The sequence below is a fragment of the Pituophis catenifer genome, unplaced genomic scaffold (assembly GCF_029215685.1).
Source record: "Pituophis catenifer annectens isolate HBS135680 unplaced genomic scaffold, rPitCat1.0.hap2 SCAF_4, whole genome shotgun sequence".
In the NCBI taxonomy this organism is placed as follows: domain Eukaryota; kingdom Metazoa; phylum Chordata; class Lepidosauria; order Squamata; family Colubridae; genus Pituophis; species Pituophis catenifer.
The window spans coordinates 112,842,828-112,859,818 of NW_027256884.1; the positions used below are offsets into that span (position 1 = coordinate 112,842,828).

Here is a 16,991-nt window from a genome sequence, read left to right on the forward strand (position 1 = left end):
GATGTATCCTGCATCTTTTGTGTGATCGTGCCTCAAAAGATTCAGTTGGCTCAATCCCTTCTGAGATTTTGGAAAGCTTTAAAAATGTGGCTCTTTTCCTGGGTACAGAGGTTGAGAGGTTAATTTGATCTGTGAGACTGATGTATCCTCTGCAAGCAATTTATGCTGTCCTTGGTTGTCACTATTTATATGTATTACTATTGATTGCAGTTGTAGTTTCTGTTAGCTTCTCAGAGTTGCCATTGTGCTATAGTGATGATCATATAAATTGATTAAAATAAACAAAGCAATAAGAGACAGGCAATCATTTCTGTGATTCCCCCCTCTCCCCCACAATTGTAATTGAAAGTTCAACATGATTGCAAACAAAAATTAACAGTCCAGGGACAGAAAGTTTCAGACTTCCCTGGGGTGGTGATTTTTTTTTAAAAGCCTAGAATGCAGATCCTAACGTTCTATAAGGATAGTTGATAGATTTCCATTTACTAAGTTTCACATTTTTTAAAACCAGAAAGTTGTTCATGGCATTCTGGACATTGGCATATTCAAGGAAAAAAAAGAGTGTTACAGGAAACACCAGGAAATTCCATCCTTGATTTTTCTAGCTCTGACTACATGCAGTCCTAGATCCTAGAGGGTAAAGATTGATTGTGTGCCATCAGAGTGACCATATAGACACATTTCTTCTCCTCCTAACTTGATCTTGTCTTCCAATGCTACATGAATTGCCATTGTAACTGAATCCATCCACACACACACCTCCTTGTGACATCGTGTAGTCCTTACCTTGGACTCCTACCTCTTTGTGTTACTTCCTGGGGTTACAACGGTAATCAGGACTGCTAGGATAGCCATCACTAAGCAATATGGTCATGTGACATAGCTCTTTATGATTGAATCATCATCCCAATTATTGTTGTAACCTAATGGTTACCTATATTTCTTGTAATTAATAAAAAAAATATTTTGTTTCTTGACCTGCTGCTGAAGAAAAGAGTTGTGGAAAATATATGTGATTGTGTCTGATTAGAAATGAGAAGAAAACTCCTATTATATGAAGAAAAGCAAGTGATTGCAAAATTTGGAATGAATTAGTTGGTTTCTGAATATAGGAAGAAGAATATATGAAGCAGATAACATTCTCTGATTTTATCACAATGATTCTTTTTATTTTAAGAGCATAGATACGATTTTCCCCACCCTACTGTTAATGCTGACAGGAATCAAAATAAATGTATTGAACTTTTTAAAATTTTACAATATGCATTCTCTCTCCCCCCCCCCCCTGAGAGAGAGACAGAGAGACAAGCTGTTAGTAAATGTTTTTCTAAAGAAAATAAAACAATTAAATTTGAAATGTGCAGTAGAACCACAATCCTTAGGGGCATAAGGATAGCATTATGCAGAAATTCTTTTCAGACTTGAAAAGGGCAAAGAGCAAACATTTTACATTAAACAATAGGCAAGTTTTTTTTGAGGATGAGCATTCCACCATTGGGAGCTGCTTCTTCCACAGAGGCAGAAGAATTTGGAAAAGTCTTCGGCGATTCAGTGTAGAGGCAGATTTTTAAAAACTATATTTTATTTCTGACTCCTTTTCAGGAATGATTTGGGATTAGTAACACATCTTAAAATATAAGTAAAATCAGCTATAAGCCTACATTAATATGGTTACCAATTATTTTTTTTATTAGCGTATCCCTTTAAAAAGTACTGTTCACAAAACATTTTTACAGGGCTTTTGGGAAAATTTAAGGCTGACTCTTTTTCTGTAAAAGAAATATTTTTCACCTTTGCTGGGTCAGTGCTGAGTCCTGTGTGCTTGACTGCCCTTGCAGGATTTCTGAAGGCAAGTGTACATGTATGGCTTGGCTACAAATGTAAATAGGTTGAGTTCATTTCAAAGCAGTGCATGAATTGCTGATATTATAATGCTTTAATGTTTATTGTGGGTTGCGGTTGCCAACTATTTTAATACTTTTGAGAATGGGAATTATTAATTAAAATAATGGGGGCAGATCTGTTAATTATTCTCTTCCTCTGGATTGTGAATATTTTCTCATATTATTTTACTTCCATTGGTTCTGGAAAATTGTTTTTCTTGAAAGTCTATAGAGATTCTCAGTCATCCAGGTGATGGTTGTCCCAAAAGTGCTTTTTTCAAGAGGCAATTGGACTTTCTGTTTTTTTCTTTGAACACGTTTCGCTTCTCATTCAAGAAGCTTCTTCAGCTCTGACTGGATGGGGCGGAATGGAAGGATTTATATTCCTTGCAGACAGCTGGTCATATGCATTCTTTTAGTGGCTCATCAAGGTCACCTGAAGGTTGATCTGTGTCATCAGGGTCACCTGAGTAGTGCAAATTGGTGTGGAGCCTTCTTGGAATTTGTTGAAAGGACTGTGTTGTAGATTGGAGATAGATGATGTCGTATCCCCCCCCTCTGTTGAGAGAAGGCTGTTCAATTTTGACATAGATGGCCTCTTAGGACCCATGTGATCCTCTCTGTCCAAAATATGGACTTTGTTGTCTTCAAAAGAGTGGTCTGTGTCCTTTAAATGCAGATGGAAAGGCTTTTCTTGAAAGGCCCTTGACGTGCAAATACTATTTAGAGTAGCCAAACAAATGTGTACATTTACTGAATTCATCTTAACGGTTCATCTGACATTTGGACAGCTTGAGCAGCTAAATATTGTAAGAACTATATAATGCACCTGCCCCATGATGCCCGATTGAATAAAGCAGATAAATGAAATGGTGTGCATTGCGTATCAGCAATATTCCAGCATCCTGTAAAATTGTCAAAATATGAGACTCTTAACAGAGAAATAAATTCCCAATTTTCATATACATTTGCATACATTCCTATTCTCACATGATCTATTGTCGTTACTTAAAATGCATTCGTTAAAACGTATGTATGGAATTAAAAAAAAAAGATGGATTGGGCTAGGCTTATGAATTGCTGTAAGATTGTTAAATGAAATTATTCCATTTTTAATGTCTTCAAAATACCCGTCAACTTTCTTTATTCCACAGCCTGTAATTTCATCTTTTCTGTCATTTATCTCAAAAGTTAACCTGTTGCTGATTTTGGATCTCTTTTAATAAGAAAAAAGATGTGTTTCTTTTTTTCGTAGAGGGATGAATGGATGACCTTAGATTTTATGTCTGTGAAAACAGTGTCTTCAGCAGCACTGAAGGCTGAAAAGCAAAAAGAAAAAATATTGAAGCAGCAGAAAGCCCAGGAAAATGAACAGGTAGGTTTGGTTACTAATTGATTAAAAGATTGCAAGGGACTAGCCAACAGCCAGAATGTGTATTTCTTCAGTTATCAGATATTAATTTGTGGATTCAATTCTCCTGAGAGCCAATTCAGGTTTTCATGCTTTATTTATAATATATGTGTAGCCATAGGGCATTCCATCCAGCCCTAATAAGTGTTCTGCTTGTCTGGTTGATTCTTGCCAAAAAATGAAAATAAAATCCTAGGAGCAAATGAAGCCATACTTTTCGTGATGTATCTGAATTAGAAAAACAGAATGATTTTAATATAAATAAAAGTAACATTAAATCAATTTCTTTGCAAACAAAATGCATGGGCCTTCGCTGAATTTTAATTAGATTACTTTGGCTTCCTGTTTGTTTTTAAACTAAAAAGCTTGAATTATTTTATTGCTGGCTACGAGGCCAGTGTTGAATTGTGGTTTCTTACTTTTAACTGTATTTTATTTATTCATTATATTAATGGGTGGAATGCCTTATGGCTACACATATATAACAAATAATGCTTTTTGTTAATAATCGACTTGTCAAACTAATCCCCCCCCTATTTTTGATGTAATGTGGTTCGGTCAAACATATATATTTATTATTTATTAGCTGAAATAAGTTAAAGTTTTGGGGTACTTTTTCAATCTTAGTTAGAGTACAAAATTAGCAATAGCAGTAGCATTTTACAGCACTCTCTGGGTGGTTTACAATATCAGCATTTTTTGCGTATTGCCACCAATAATCTGGCTCCTCATTTTATTGACCTTGGAAGGATGGAAGGCTGAGTTAACCTTGAGTCCCATCAGGATCGAACTCCAGGCTATGGGCAGAGTTTGCCTGCAGCACTGACTTAACCACCGCACCATGTTAGAACATACAACACAGAACAATAGGGTTGGAGGGAATCTTGGAGGGCAACCCCTGCTCAAGCAGGACACCCTATGCCATTCCAGATAAATGTCTGTCAGTGTGCTCTTGAAAACCTCCAGTGATGGAGTACTCACAACTTCTCTTCCACTGATTAATTGTTCTCACTATCAGGAAATTTCTCCTTAATTCTAGGTTGGATCTCTCTTTGATAATCTTCCACCTATTGCTTGTCTTGCCCACAGGAGAATAGTTGACTCCTTCTTCTCTGTGACAGCTCTTCAAGTTTTGGAAGATTATTATAATATCACCCTAGTCCTCCTCCTTTTTGTTAAACTAGACATATCTTGTAGCTCAATCGTTGTTCATATGGTTTAGCCTCGAGATCCCTTATCTACTTTGTTGCTCTTCCCTGCACTCTTTCTAGGGTCTCCACTTCTTCTTTTTCTATCATGGTGACTATTAATTAAAATTAATTAATCTTCACAATGTGACCAAATTAAGTAAATACAGAAAAGATAGAATATGATTCTCTAGGATTGTGATGGCGAACCTATGGCACACGTGCCCAAAGTGTCACACAAAGCCATGTCGACCGGCACGCACAGTCTTGCCTGTTTGTCTTCTGGGTTTCTGGCGCACGCGCGATGATCAGCTGTCCTTTGCGCGTGCGGCAGTGGCAAAAACCGATGTGCGCTGGCCAGCTGATCGTCGGGTGTGCATGGGCTCTGGAACCCGGAAGTTTGGCTTTTCTGGAGTACGATCCCTTTGTGCGCATGGCAGTGCCAAGAACCGGCCGGCGCATGCATGCCGACCAGCTAATCATCAGGCGTGTGTGCCAGAACCCAGAAATTCAGCTTTTCCGGAGCACGGCCTTGATGAGTGCATGCATGCGCAATGTTTCCGCACGACCTTTTTGGCACTTGATGCCGAAAAGGTTCGCCATCACTGCTCTAGGATTTGTTCCAAATGATAGTAGAGGTAAAGTAAATTTGATGAGGTACAAACGTTACATCCATCAAACTATTAACCATGTAACTTTTTGTTTTTTTGAATTGTCAAATAGTTGCTGCTTTCAGAAAGAGAGCTGAACCCATATTGGAAAGATGGTGGTACAGGCTTACCAACAGAAGTATCAACATCAGTAAAAGGTAACATTGTTCTATAAATTTTGACAATGTCTGTCTGTCTCTCTCCATCTCTCTCTCTCTCTTTCTCTCTCTCTCTCTCTCTCTCACACACACACCCACCCACCCACCCACCCCTTCATTATTATATCGATGTTAGAAGAAAATAAAATTAATATTAGTTGGTAATGATACCTTCATTAAAATTGTAGCTCATAACCGCAGAATATTTTAACTCATTTTGTTTTCTTGTAATCTTAAGAGCTTGACCTTCAGAATGTTCAGAATTCATCATGAACTAATTAAAAAAAAAAGCAGATTGTACTCAGACACGATGAATTGTTGTCCTCTCATTTGGCCTGTTTCATTCCATTATACAAATTGCAGCTTTAAAATATTCAGGGGCTGAACTTTGTGAATCCTATTTTAAATAAAGTTCACCAAGGGTGCTATTTGGGGCAGAATATTATTTATGTAATCCTTTTTTCATGTCTCTGCTTTCTCCTGTAGGCTATTTGGTCTCCTTGTGGAAAGAGCAAACACAAGGGTGTGTGTGTGTGTGTGTGTGTGTGTGTATGTGTGCCTGCCCGCATGTGTGCAATACTATTTATAAAATTATGCAAACTCTGTGGTGTGCTAAATGGTAGAGATGTTTGCTGAATGGCAAATAGTGATGCAGGATGGGAAAAAAAGCCTAACTTCACAATGGTTGCAGCTCAAGTTACTTAAATGTCAAAATGCCAGAAGAAAGAAATACTGAAATTGCATGTGTCAAGAGCTGAACTTTATATGTTTAGATGTGCTTCTAAATAAAAATTCATTATAACGTGAAAGGACCCTAAGATTTATTTTATTACAACTACCTTCCTTGCTGAGTTTTTTTTTCCTCATGCATTTCCATTATATGTTCCTAGTTAGTTGAGTAAAACCAGAATAATAGTTTTCCCCCTGTGGTTATCCACTGAATATGCTACAAGAGTGATCAGTGAGAAGTTACAGAATTCATTTCTTCCACTGTCTCTCTGTTTACCTTCAAAATTAGGTGGACTGTGGTTTTCAAATGCACGTAAGAACATGAACACAAATGGGAGAAACGTACCATTGTTAAGAATATTTCTGACTGGACTAACATATGTTGCAATTGTGAAAAACACCATATGCAGTTAGCACTAAGGTTATTAAGGTAATTGTATTACATTTCAGAATGCAAATACTGTTATTTACTATCCTTATTCTGTAGCAACAACAGTAGAAGATGGTGGATTAAGCTGGCTAATGAAATCCTACGAGAGAATGAAGGAGCAGTCTGAGAGAGAAAAACGAGGCTTGGAAGAAATTGTAGCTGAAAGATATGGGGTAAGTGCTGAGAGGATGATAATAGTGAAAATATTTGTGCAGGAGAGGAAAAATATGAAGCTTCTCAGTAAAGTATCAATAAATCAATGTCTTAAGTAATACATAGACTAATAAAAATGGGCTTTATTATTTGGGATGGTCAGAGTGCTGTCTCACAAATACCAAAATCACAAAAAACTTAAAAAATGTACTTTATTCATGCCTAATAGAGTTGGTCCTCAATTTACAATAGTTCATTTAGTGACCGTACATTTAGTGATTTATGACCATTTTTCATACTTAATGACCGTTGCAGCATCCCCATGGTCACACAATCAAAATTCAGACGCCTCACAACTGGTTCATTTTTATGACGGTTGCAATGTTCTGCGGCATGTGATCAGCTTTTGTGACTTTTTGACAAGCAAAGTCATTGAGGAAGCCAGATTCACTTAACAACCGTGTTACTAACGTAACAACTGCAGTGGTTCGCTCAACAACTGTGGCAAGAAAGATCGTAAAATGGGGCAAAACTCACTTAACAAATGTTTCAATCCGCAATGGGCTCAATTGTGGTTGTAACTCGAGGACTACCTGTACTCTTCCCCCTGAGATCCCACAAGGCCTTACCTTCCTAGCCTTCTGAAATACCTTGAAGATCTGGCTTTATTCCCAATCACTGAGGCAGTGTAAGGTTAGATATGCTTCTCTCCAAATATTTCTGCCTGTTTTTTAAGATTTGGCTCAATTGACATGTTCCTGCAGCTAAGATTGGATATTTAATTTGATAGTTGCATGGCAACTATCAAATTAAACACCATGTCATTAACTATGACATGGTGTTTAATGTTGCTTTATTATGTTTTTTCTCTTTGATTTTTAAAAGATACCTATTAATTATTTTATATCACCTAGAATTTCTTCAATGATTGAGCCAGCTCTTAAATTGATTGATAAGTAAACAAATCCCTCTCTTCAGCTATAAGGCTCACTAGAACAATTCTGCAAAGGTCTAAGTAATTTGATAAATAAAAAGAGTGATTGAAATCCTGAGTTTCTTGGAGGGAACATGTAGGTAAAAATGAAATATTTCACAAGTTATCACCAGGTTTGTGAAACTCAGCGATTTCAAATGATGTTCATTTCGAAGTTAACATCACAGGCTTTTCTTTCATGTGTTTATCTTAATAGTATTTTCTTTATACAAATAATATGTGCTTTTTCTTCTGTCTTGTAGTCAGTGGAGCTATTTCATTCCAAGTTAAGAGAAGCTGAGACAGCTGCAGTTCAAAAAGAAAATGATAGAAAAGACTGGCAAAAATGCAAATATTCAGAAAGCAAGCGTACTTCAAGGGATGGCAAAGAGAAGCAGGAGGAAAACAACCTTGAAAGGTTTTCATGTAAAGAACAACTTAAAGAGAAGTATAATAAAGTGTGTTCTGAGGAACCAAAAAATTACAGAGGAAGTGAACAGACGGAAACCAAAAAATCAAGGCCAAGTAATAAAGAATCTACAGCAGCAAACTGGACTTGTACAACCAGAAAAGATCCTCATCAATTAAATCATTATGAGAAACCTTTCTCAAGCTCTGTGAAAGCTGCATTTCTGAAACCTAGCAATGATGGTGACAAAGGAGGCAGGCAGCAGAGAACTTCATCCCAATTATTGACTCCTCGTTTTATGAGCTGTGGTTTCCGGAAACCTGTTGATGATGCTAATGTGACCCCAAGATGGCGCAAAGCACAACCTAAGGATGAAATTGGAAAAGCAACTCCAAATGAAAAATCTTCGGAAACAAATAAAGCTGTTACCAGCAAGGAGGAAGAGACAAAAGAGAAAGAACAGATCTCAGAAGCTGCAGTGGAAGAAAAGAAACTAGTGGACAGTAAACCATCATGTTCCAGGTATCTTCTTGTTTTGAAGCAGAGGATGGTTTTATAGTTGCAAGACTGCTTTATTGTCACATTTTAAATTTATCTAAATATACATACATTAAGATATGCTTGGAATTTTGGAATCGTACCATGGGCTTTCTCATAAAATGGCAACCATGGACACCTTGAATGTTCAAAAAATGGTTACCATTTTTTTTACTTAAAATCAAGCCAGAGAAATTACTGCCCTGCATAATTTTTAATTCTAAGAAAATTGGCTTGTTTCCTTGCATCTTTGTTTTAATGACCATGCCTTGTTTATGACTAATGCCTTGTTTTAATGACTATGGATGTTTTGTTTAACAACTGCAGTGGAAATGAGGCTGTATGTCCATTGCGAATCAGTGATGTCTCACTTAGTGCCTGCATTGCTTAACAATGGAGTTGCCACTCCTGATTGTAGTTGTTAAATGAGGAATACTTCTAATAGGTTCTGAACTGGAAGTTTGTCTATAGATGCTTCATCCTACATACAGTATTTATTTATTTATTTTATTATTTATTAATTAAATTTCTATACCGCCCTTCTCCAAATAGGATTCAAGGCGGTGCACAGCCAGGGTAAAAACAGAGCATACAAAATTTAAAAACAGTATTAAAATAATTAAATATTTGGCCGTAAATTAAAACAACCCAATTTAAAATCAATTTAAAATTTAACTCAAGCCAGCCCAGCTAGTTGAAATAAATAGGTTTTCAGGGCCCGACGAAAAATCCGGAGGTCTGTTATTGTACGTAACTCTGGGGGAAGGTTGTTCCAGAGGGTGGGCGCTGTCACAGAGAAGGCTCTCCCCCTGGGGGTCGCCAGCTGACATTGTCTGGCGGACGGCACCCTGAAGAGGCCCACTCTGTGCGAGCGTACTGGCCGGTGGGAGGCTATTGGTGGCAGAAGGCGGTCTCGTAAGTACCCCGGCCCTAAGCCATGGAGCTCTTTAAAAGTGGTCACCAACACCTTGAAACGCACCCGGAAGACCACCGGAAGCCAGTGCAGCTTGCGCAGGAGAGGTGTCACATGGGAGCGCCTCGTTGCCCCCATAATCCCCCGCGCGGCCGCGTTCTGGACCAGCTGGAACCTCCGGGTGCACCCCAGGGGGAGCCCCATGTAGAGAGGGTTGCAGTAGTCCAGGCGGGAAGTGACTAGTGCCTGAGTGACTGTGCGTAGAAGTCCCGATCTAGAAAGGGACGTAACTGGCGTATCAGGCGAACCTGATAAAAAGCCCCCCTGGCCACGGCCATCAAATGATCTTCTAAAGACAGCCGTGCGTCCAGGAGGACGCCCAAGTTACGAGCCCTCTCCGTGGGGGCGAGTGATTCGCCCCCAATAGCCAGCGATGGCGTCAGCTGGCTATATCGGGATGCTGGAAGCCACAGCCACTCGGTCTTGGAGGGGTTGAGTCGGAGCCTGTTTCTCCCCATCCAGGCCCGCACAGCCTCCAGGCACTGGGACATCACTTCAAGGGCATCGTTGGGGTGGCCTGGGGTGGAGATGTACAGCTGGGTGTCATCAGCGTACTGATGGAACTCCACCCCGAAGCCACGGATGATCTCACCCAGCGGCTTTACATAAATGTTGAACAGAAGGGGCGAGAGGACCGACCCTTGTGGCACCCCACAAGCAAGGTGCCTCGGGGTCGACCGCTGCCCCCCCGTCAACACAGATTGCGACCAGTCAGAGAGGTAGGAAGAGAACCACCGCAGAACGGTGCCCCCCAACCCCGCCAACCGGTGCAACATGATACCATGGTCAATGGTATTAAAAGCCGCTGAGAGGTCTAACAGGACCAGGATAGAGGAGCAACCCCTATCCTGAGCCCTCCAGAGATCATCCACCAACGCAACCAATGCCGTTTCCGTGCTGTGCCCAGGCTGGAAGCCGGACTGGAGCGGGTCTAGATAGACAGCTTCATCCAGGTACCGGGGAAGCTGTTGCGCTACCACGCTCTCAACAACCTTCGCAACGAAGCGAAGGTTGGAGACTGGACGATAGTTAGCCAAAACAGCCGGATCCAGAGAGGGCTTCTTGAGGAGGGGCCTCACAACCGCTTCTTTCAAAGCAGCCGGCAGGACCCCCTCACTCAAAGAAGCGTTAACAATCTTCTGGAGCCAGCCTTGTGTCACCTCCCGGGAAGCCAGTACCAACCAGGAGGGACACGGGTCCAATAAACATGTGGTCGCGTTCAGCCGTCCCAGGACCCTGTCCATGTCCTCGGGAGCCACAGGATTGAACTCCCCCCAGATAACACTCTCAAGGCCTGCCTCAGTCATCCCGTCCGGACATACCCAGTCAGAGGCCAGCCCTTCCCGAATCTGAGCGATTTTGTCATACAGATACTGCACAAAGTCCTCAGCTCGGCCCTGCAATATATATATCCACTACAAATGATTTACAATGCTAGAAAAATAAAGAACATCTGGGATAGTTCCATAATAATTTATGGATGACTAAATGTAAGAAAACAGTTTACTTTGTTAAGGAAATATAAACTCTGGTTCCTTTTTATGAGAAATGTATCATGCAGTATGAGAGTGTCTTTTTTAAGAGAAGATGGATTGATTTTCTTAGTAATATGTAAAATATTTTGTTTAGTAGGTTTTAAGTTTTAGATTTTATTATGGATTCATGCTAATCTTGAATGCTGCACTGTTTCTTATTAAAAAATACAGTATAGAAACTAATGAATGACCAGGTTATATAAGTAAAGAATAATTCCTGTCATTTAGATGTCAAGCTACAATTTCCTCATCTGTGATTTGTTCACAGAAGCTGGTAAGGATAGCATTTGCATTTAGTGACATCTAGAAAATACAGTTTCCCAATATTAGTAGTGGAATATAGCTTGTAGAATAAAGAAGATGGAGCACTGCAACAAAATTTTGCATGTTTGCATATTTCCTGAGGCTATGGCAAAGATCATGTAATCTTTTAAAATTAGCATTAAAATTAGAAAACTGACTCTAATTTGAGATTTCAAGTAATGTAACAAATGTTCTTAACAAATTTTAAAGGCTTTTTTTTTTTACACATATTTAAAAGTGAATATAGTCGGCTATAAAATACTCGGGGCCTAAGCTGAATTTTCTGAATGGACCTTCCTGCAGGACAGTCATAAGCCATTTCCCCCCAGTTAAGTTATCAAGCTGAGACAGTTGAATGGCACATTCTCTTTTTCTCCATGTGTAATACCTCGTGTTTGTATTGGCTAGATCTGTTTCAGAGGATGAGATGCCTCTCATTCTTAGTGACGAAGAAATGAACAAACTGGGAGCCAGGATTGTAAAAGCAGAATTGATGGGAAACAAGGTGTGTGATTGATTTTATTAGATTTTTTTTGGTCTTATATTTTTAAGATAACTATGATACAACACTTTAATATTCGTCGTTGTATTCATGTTGGAAGCACCAAGGCACTTCTGGGTTAAAGGATTAGCCGGTGACATTACCAGGGACACCCACTTGGGACCTCCTTTCATGTCCCCATTAATGAGCTCAACAAAGTGATACCTATTTATCTACTCGTGTTTGCACGCTTTCATACTGCTAGGTGGGCAGGAGCTGGAACAAATGACAGGAGCTCACCCTGTCACACATCAGCACTCGGGTCTCGAACTACGAGCTTGCAGATTGTCAACCCAACATCCTAACCATGTGAGCCACTGCGCTCCACACTTTTAGACTAATTGTGCAATACTGTTCAAACATTATAGCCCCAAAGTAATGAAAAATTAACTAGGTTTATGAAAATACTTTATAAATGGTGTATCTTTAGAAGCAACTTTATGCTTGATTTCATAGCATTTGATTTATTGCTGTTAAACGTTCATCAGCTGGAATCAAGAGCTTCCGTTTACATAGCATCAACATTTACTTTTTAGGAAAAGCTTGAAAAAATATTTAATATTTTAGCACAAAATGCATTGTACGTTTTTAAAAAGTTACATTGTGCAATATTTGTTCTGTTTGAAGGATTTAGCTGCAAAACTTCAGTCTCAGCTTGATAAGGTACGCATGCTAAAGGACAGTGGAGCACAAGCCAAAGCTAGAAAAACTGATGAGGTAAGAAAAACTGATGAGGTAAGGGGGTATCCATGATCTTGCATTCATTTTCGATTAGTGCCTTTGGAAACAAAAGATTTAATGACAGGTGTGCAGCACCTAAGGCTGTGACACTGTTAAATATACAGTAGTTCCTAGCATTGGCAGAGAATACCTACAAAACAATTAGAAATTATAGTGTGTGGTAAAATAATTAGCCTACGAAGGCAAGCTGTGAAATGACATTGTTCAGTGTTTCAGATCTTAGAATGGTGGCATATTTGGTAATTTTAAATAATATAACCATAGAGTTGCTTATCGCTTGTCGGAGTGTATACTGTTAATTTGCCATAAACTTGTATAGAGTCTACATAGAAGAATTTTCTGATTTCGGTATACATATGATTATATGATTATACATATACAGTACATACTCTAGTCTTGGGAATTAATTTCCTTTTAAAGGTGCATGGACTTTTTGTTTGTCTTAAGCTTACTTCAAGATTCTGAGACCATGTTTCTACCAAAGATCTTGGTTAGTTTCTCAGTTGTTTTAAATAGTTACTTCTCTTGAGAAAATAAAGAGCAAGAACAGTTTTGCAGTTCTCATGATGTGATTGTTGGTTATATGCAATGGGGATATGGAAGGAAAGTGGCTTTAAGGAGCTAGAAGGCGATGTTTTATGTACTTGTTCATAAAAGAACTGGAATTAGGGTTGTTAGCAAAATTGCTGATTAAAAATCAAATCATTTCAAAAGAAAACAAAAGGAAACAATGAAAATAAAAGTGAGGAGTTCCAAAAGGGGCAAAATAAATAAATAAATATCCCGACTATGATGAAATGTGATTCAATGCAAGAAGGCAGGGGTGAAATCCAGCAGATTCTGACAGGTTCTGGAGAACCGGTAGCGGAAATTTTGAGTAGTTCGGAGAACCGGTAGCGGAAATTTTGAGTAGTTCGGAGAACTGGCAAATGCCACCTCTGGCTGGCCCCAGAGTGGGGTGGGAATGGAGATTTTGCAATATCCTTCCCCTGGAGTGGGGTGGAAATGGAGATTTTGTAGTATCCTTCCCCTGCCACACCCACCAAGCCACACCCACCAAGCCACACCATGCCCACCAAGCCACCCCGACAGAACCGGTAGTAAAAAAATTTGGATTTCATCACTGCAAGAAGGCATCCAGTGATGCATTTTAGGGCAAAAAAAATCTAACATTATTCCACATATGCTAATGGTGTTTTGCTGGTGGTGACTCCTAAAGATAGATTTTTCTGGAAATTGCATTTTGCTTTCCGATGTGTCAGCTCCCCCCCACCCCCAATTTAAAATAACAGTGAGTAAGGTTTATGGTAAAAACCTATTTGTTACAAGGTGTGATTTCAAAGAGATGAGAAACTTGTTAAAAACATAACATTTTGAATTTCTACGGGATTTATTCCAGCCATATTTCTTCTCTAGGCAAGATGTTGGGGCTTGTACTGATACCAGAGTTTTCTGGATGATTTGATAATGCAGATGAATATCAGGCTGGTTTCCTATCTATTTCTAAGTAGGACTGTGCCTATCTTAAATGAATAATTATGTTACAAGTAGATAAGGAAATAAATTTACATTGATACAATTGATGTATTATTAAAAGGCTTCAGATTTCAGTACTTTCACTATGCTGATGACATCTGGCTTTCTTGGTCTTTTTTAATTATAGCTGATGAAATTCTTTAAATCAGAGTTGGTTATAAGTAGTAAACTTATAAGTTTATACTACTAATAAAACTTTATAAGTAGTAAACTGTAAGAGATGGAAAAATTGAGGAGTTCTTGGTCAGTCAATATAGGTAAGGGAATATATATTTCCAAGCTAGAATATACTGTTGGAATTCACACTTCCTAAAAAAAAAAACTAATTTGCAATCTGTACATATTTCTGTATTTGGCATAAGTTTTACAGAAATTTCAGTTATGGGCAAAGGCACAATAGATTTATAAACTACAAGAATCCATTTCTCCTATAATGTTAGAGTGCTTGAATAAGACAACAAGAAATCAATTGTCTGGATAAGCTAAATAACCTATTTCCTTGACAAATGGAACCCAACCCAGTCTTACATAGATTAACAGCTTCTGGAATTTAAGATATTGTTGTAATGATATGAGAGAAACTCCTTCAGGAATGGGTGAAGGGAGGCTCCCTAGAGAATGATCAGATAAGAAAGGGCATAGATGCATAATGGTTGGAGAAACAACCATTATGAAAGGACCCTCCCAACTTCTTAGTCTTAAAAGAGGATAATAGGAGATTTGTACTTTCAGACTTGTAAAATAGATGTCAGTTTATGTAGACCAGACAGAAAACCCAACCAGAATTCTACTTTCTTGTAAGGTTACATTAACAGAATCTTGCAAATGTTGTAAATACAAATTTCCCACCGTCTCTCTTATATTTCTCAAGATCTTTCTCACACAGCATTTCAATTGTTAACCTTCAACTTCTAGCATCCTTCATTAGTGGCAGAACTGGAGTTCCATGGATTGCTTATCCTTATTCAATGTTCAGTATCATGCCGTTGGTGTTCACATTTAATATTAATTATGCAAACGTTCTGAACGCTTAAATAAATGAAGAAAACTTAAATAGATTAAAAAATGAAGAAACTTTTTTCTTCCAATACATGTCAGAATTCTAATACGAAAACTTCCCTGATGAGAAGTAAGTTAACTCACTTTATAGAACTAGCTAGTTTAATTAAATAAACTACATTGTTCAACAGTGCTGTTTTTCATTTTTATATTAGCATGCAAGTAACAAAAGCAGATCTCTTGGCTCCAGTATAATCATGCCAGACAGTACTTTAATAATTATGTATGAGTTGTAAAGTGGAAATTGAATGAACGAAAGGAAGAGTTTCTGGAAAAATGAAATTGAATGTAAGAAAATCTTTGTATTTTCACATTTGAATGCATTCTGAATGCACTCTTATTTGTTAAAAGCAGAAAGAGACATATTTGGAAATAAATAAGAGCATAGTCACTTTGAAAGCTTAAGAAAATTAATGAATGTATTTTGCCAGAGACAATATTTTTAGAGATTTTTGTAAGATTGTGGTTTGTATGTGAAATTTTGAAGAGAAGTATATTCTTTTTTCATCTGTATTCTAGTATATACAGAAGCATTTGATACTTATTTAGGCTGTAAATGTTTTACTGATTTAATTAACATCAGAATGCTACTCATAAATAATTACATAATGAATTTATAAATGAATTTACTACAAATAATAATGTATGAATGCATTAAATAAATGGAGCCAAAACCCTTAATACAAATATTTTTATTTTGATATTGAAGGTGTAGAAATAAAGTACGGTTAATCTGTGCAAGTCATTTTTTTCCAGCACTTTCATTGATCAAGTATGTCTTTAATCAGTTTAAATCTGATCTGGTTGGTACTCTGTGAATAGGTATCTCTTTCCATGGAAGTAATTGGTTCATTCGGATCACGGCTAATGAACAGAAACTGCCAAATTATGTGAATTCCTGATGGAAATGAGGCAAGGCCAGACTATGTGAGAATGACTTTAGGGCTCATAGGAACAGTGTTGATGAGTTAAATGGAACAAGGAAGGATGGCAAAAATGTGATTTTTGTACCACTGATAGCATATGTAGTATAGATGTTACCTGTAGGAAGGAATTAGATGTTTTCGGGATGCAAAGGGAAATGCTGGGCTGATCTTAAAAAAAGTTACAGCCTCTTTCAAATTAATATAACAATTTGGCATCCCCCCATTTTTTTTTTTTTTTGGCCTTTCTGTGGAAAATTTATCAGAAATGTAGTGTGCTGATTTGATTAAAAAAGCTCCATTAACCTTGGGAGCTTCTGTGCTCATAAGCCAAAGTTAGTTTGTTATCTAAAAGACATTAGTTTTTATATTCATTGTCATCTCAAGTGGCACAACCTATGCTGGAGAGGGTTGTAAAATCCACATATTTGGCTTTGTTCCAAAATCTAAAATGAGCATTAATTAAACCAAAATGTCTTTTTCCATGATTCAGTGTCATCCAATTAAGAGCGCTTAAATTTTGAGAAGCAATTATATAAGAAACTCATCAATATAGCCATATGTGTAATTGGTGTTCTAAAGGTCATTAGTCAGAGGTCTCCAAAATGTATGGAAAAGATTTCATACAAGTAATTACACAGTTTAAGATGAGTAATTAAGCTATAGTCCTTAAATAAAGATGTTTGGCTTTCAGCCAATGCATCTGGAGAATGGTCTTTCAGTTACTTGCAAGTTTGTAATGTGTATGTACATAAGTGTGTTGATTAGATTATTGTATTGTTTTTATACTTCTTTTTTACTTTTGTGAGAAGTAATATGATACGACAGGATGGATTTTTTTTAATTAGGTGATTGAGGTC

At 37.9% G+C, this 16,991-nt stretch overlaps 1 protein-coding gene across 1 annotated transcript in view; it reads left to right on the top strand.

Moving 5' to 3' along the window:
- CWF19L2 (CWF19 like cell cycle control factor 2) overlaps positions 1–16,991 on the top strand; it is a 96,693-nt gene that overhangs the window by 24,423 nt on the left and 55,279 nt on the right. The window contains exons 5-10 of the mRNA XM_070942871.1: positions 3,139–3,258; positions 5,205–5,289; positions 6,506–6,621; positions 7,838–8,505; positions 11,740–11,836; positions 12,500–12,589. Coding sequence (XP_070798972.1) covers positions 3,139–3,258; positions 5,205–5,289; positions 6,506–6,621; positions 7,838–8,505; positions 11,740–11,836; positions 12,500–12,589 — 1,176 coding nt within the window. The remainder of the gene's footprint in view (positions 1–3,138; positions 3,259–5,204; positions 5,290–6,505; positions 6,622–7,837; positions 8,506–11,739; positions 11,837–12,499; positions 12,590–16,991) is intronic.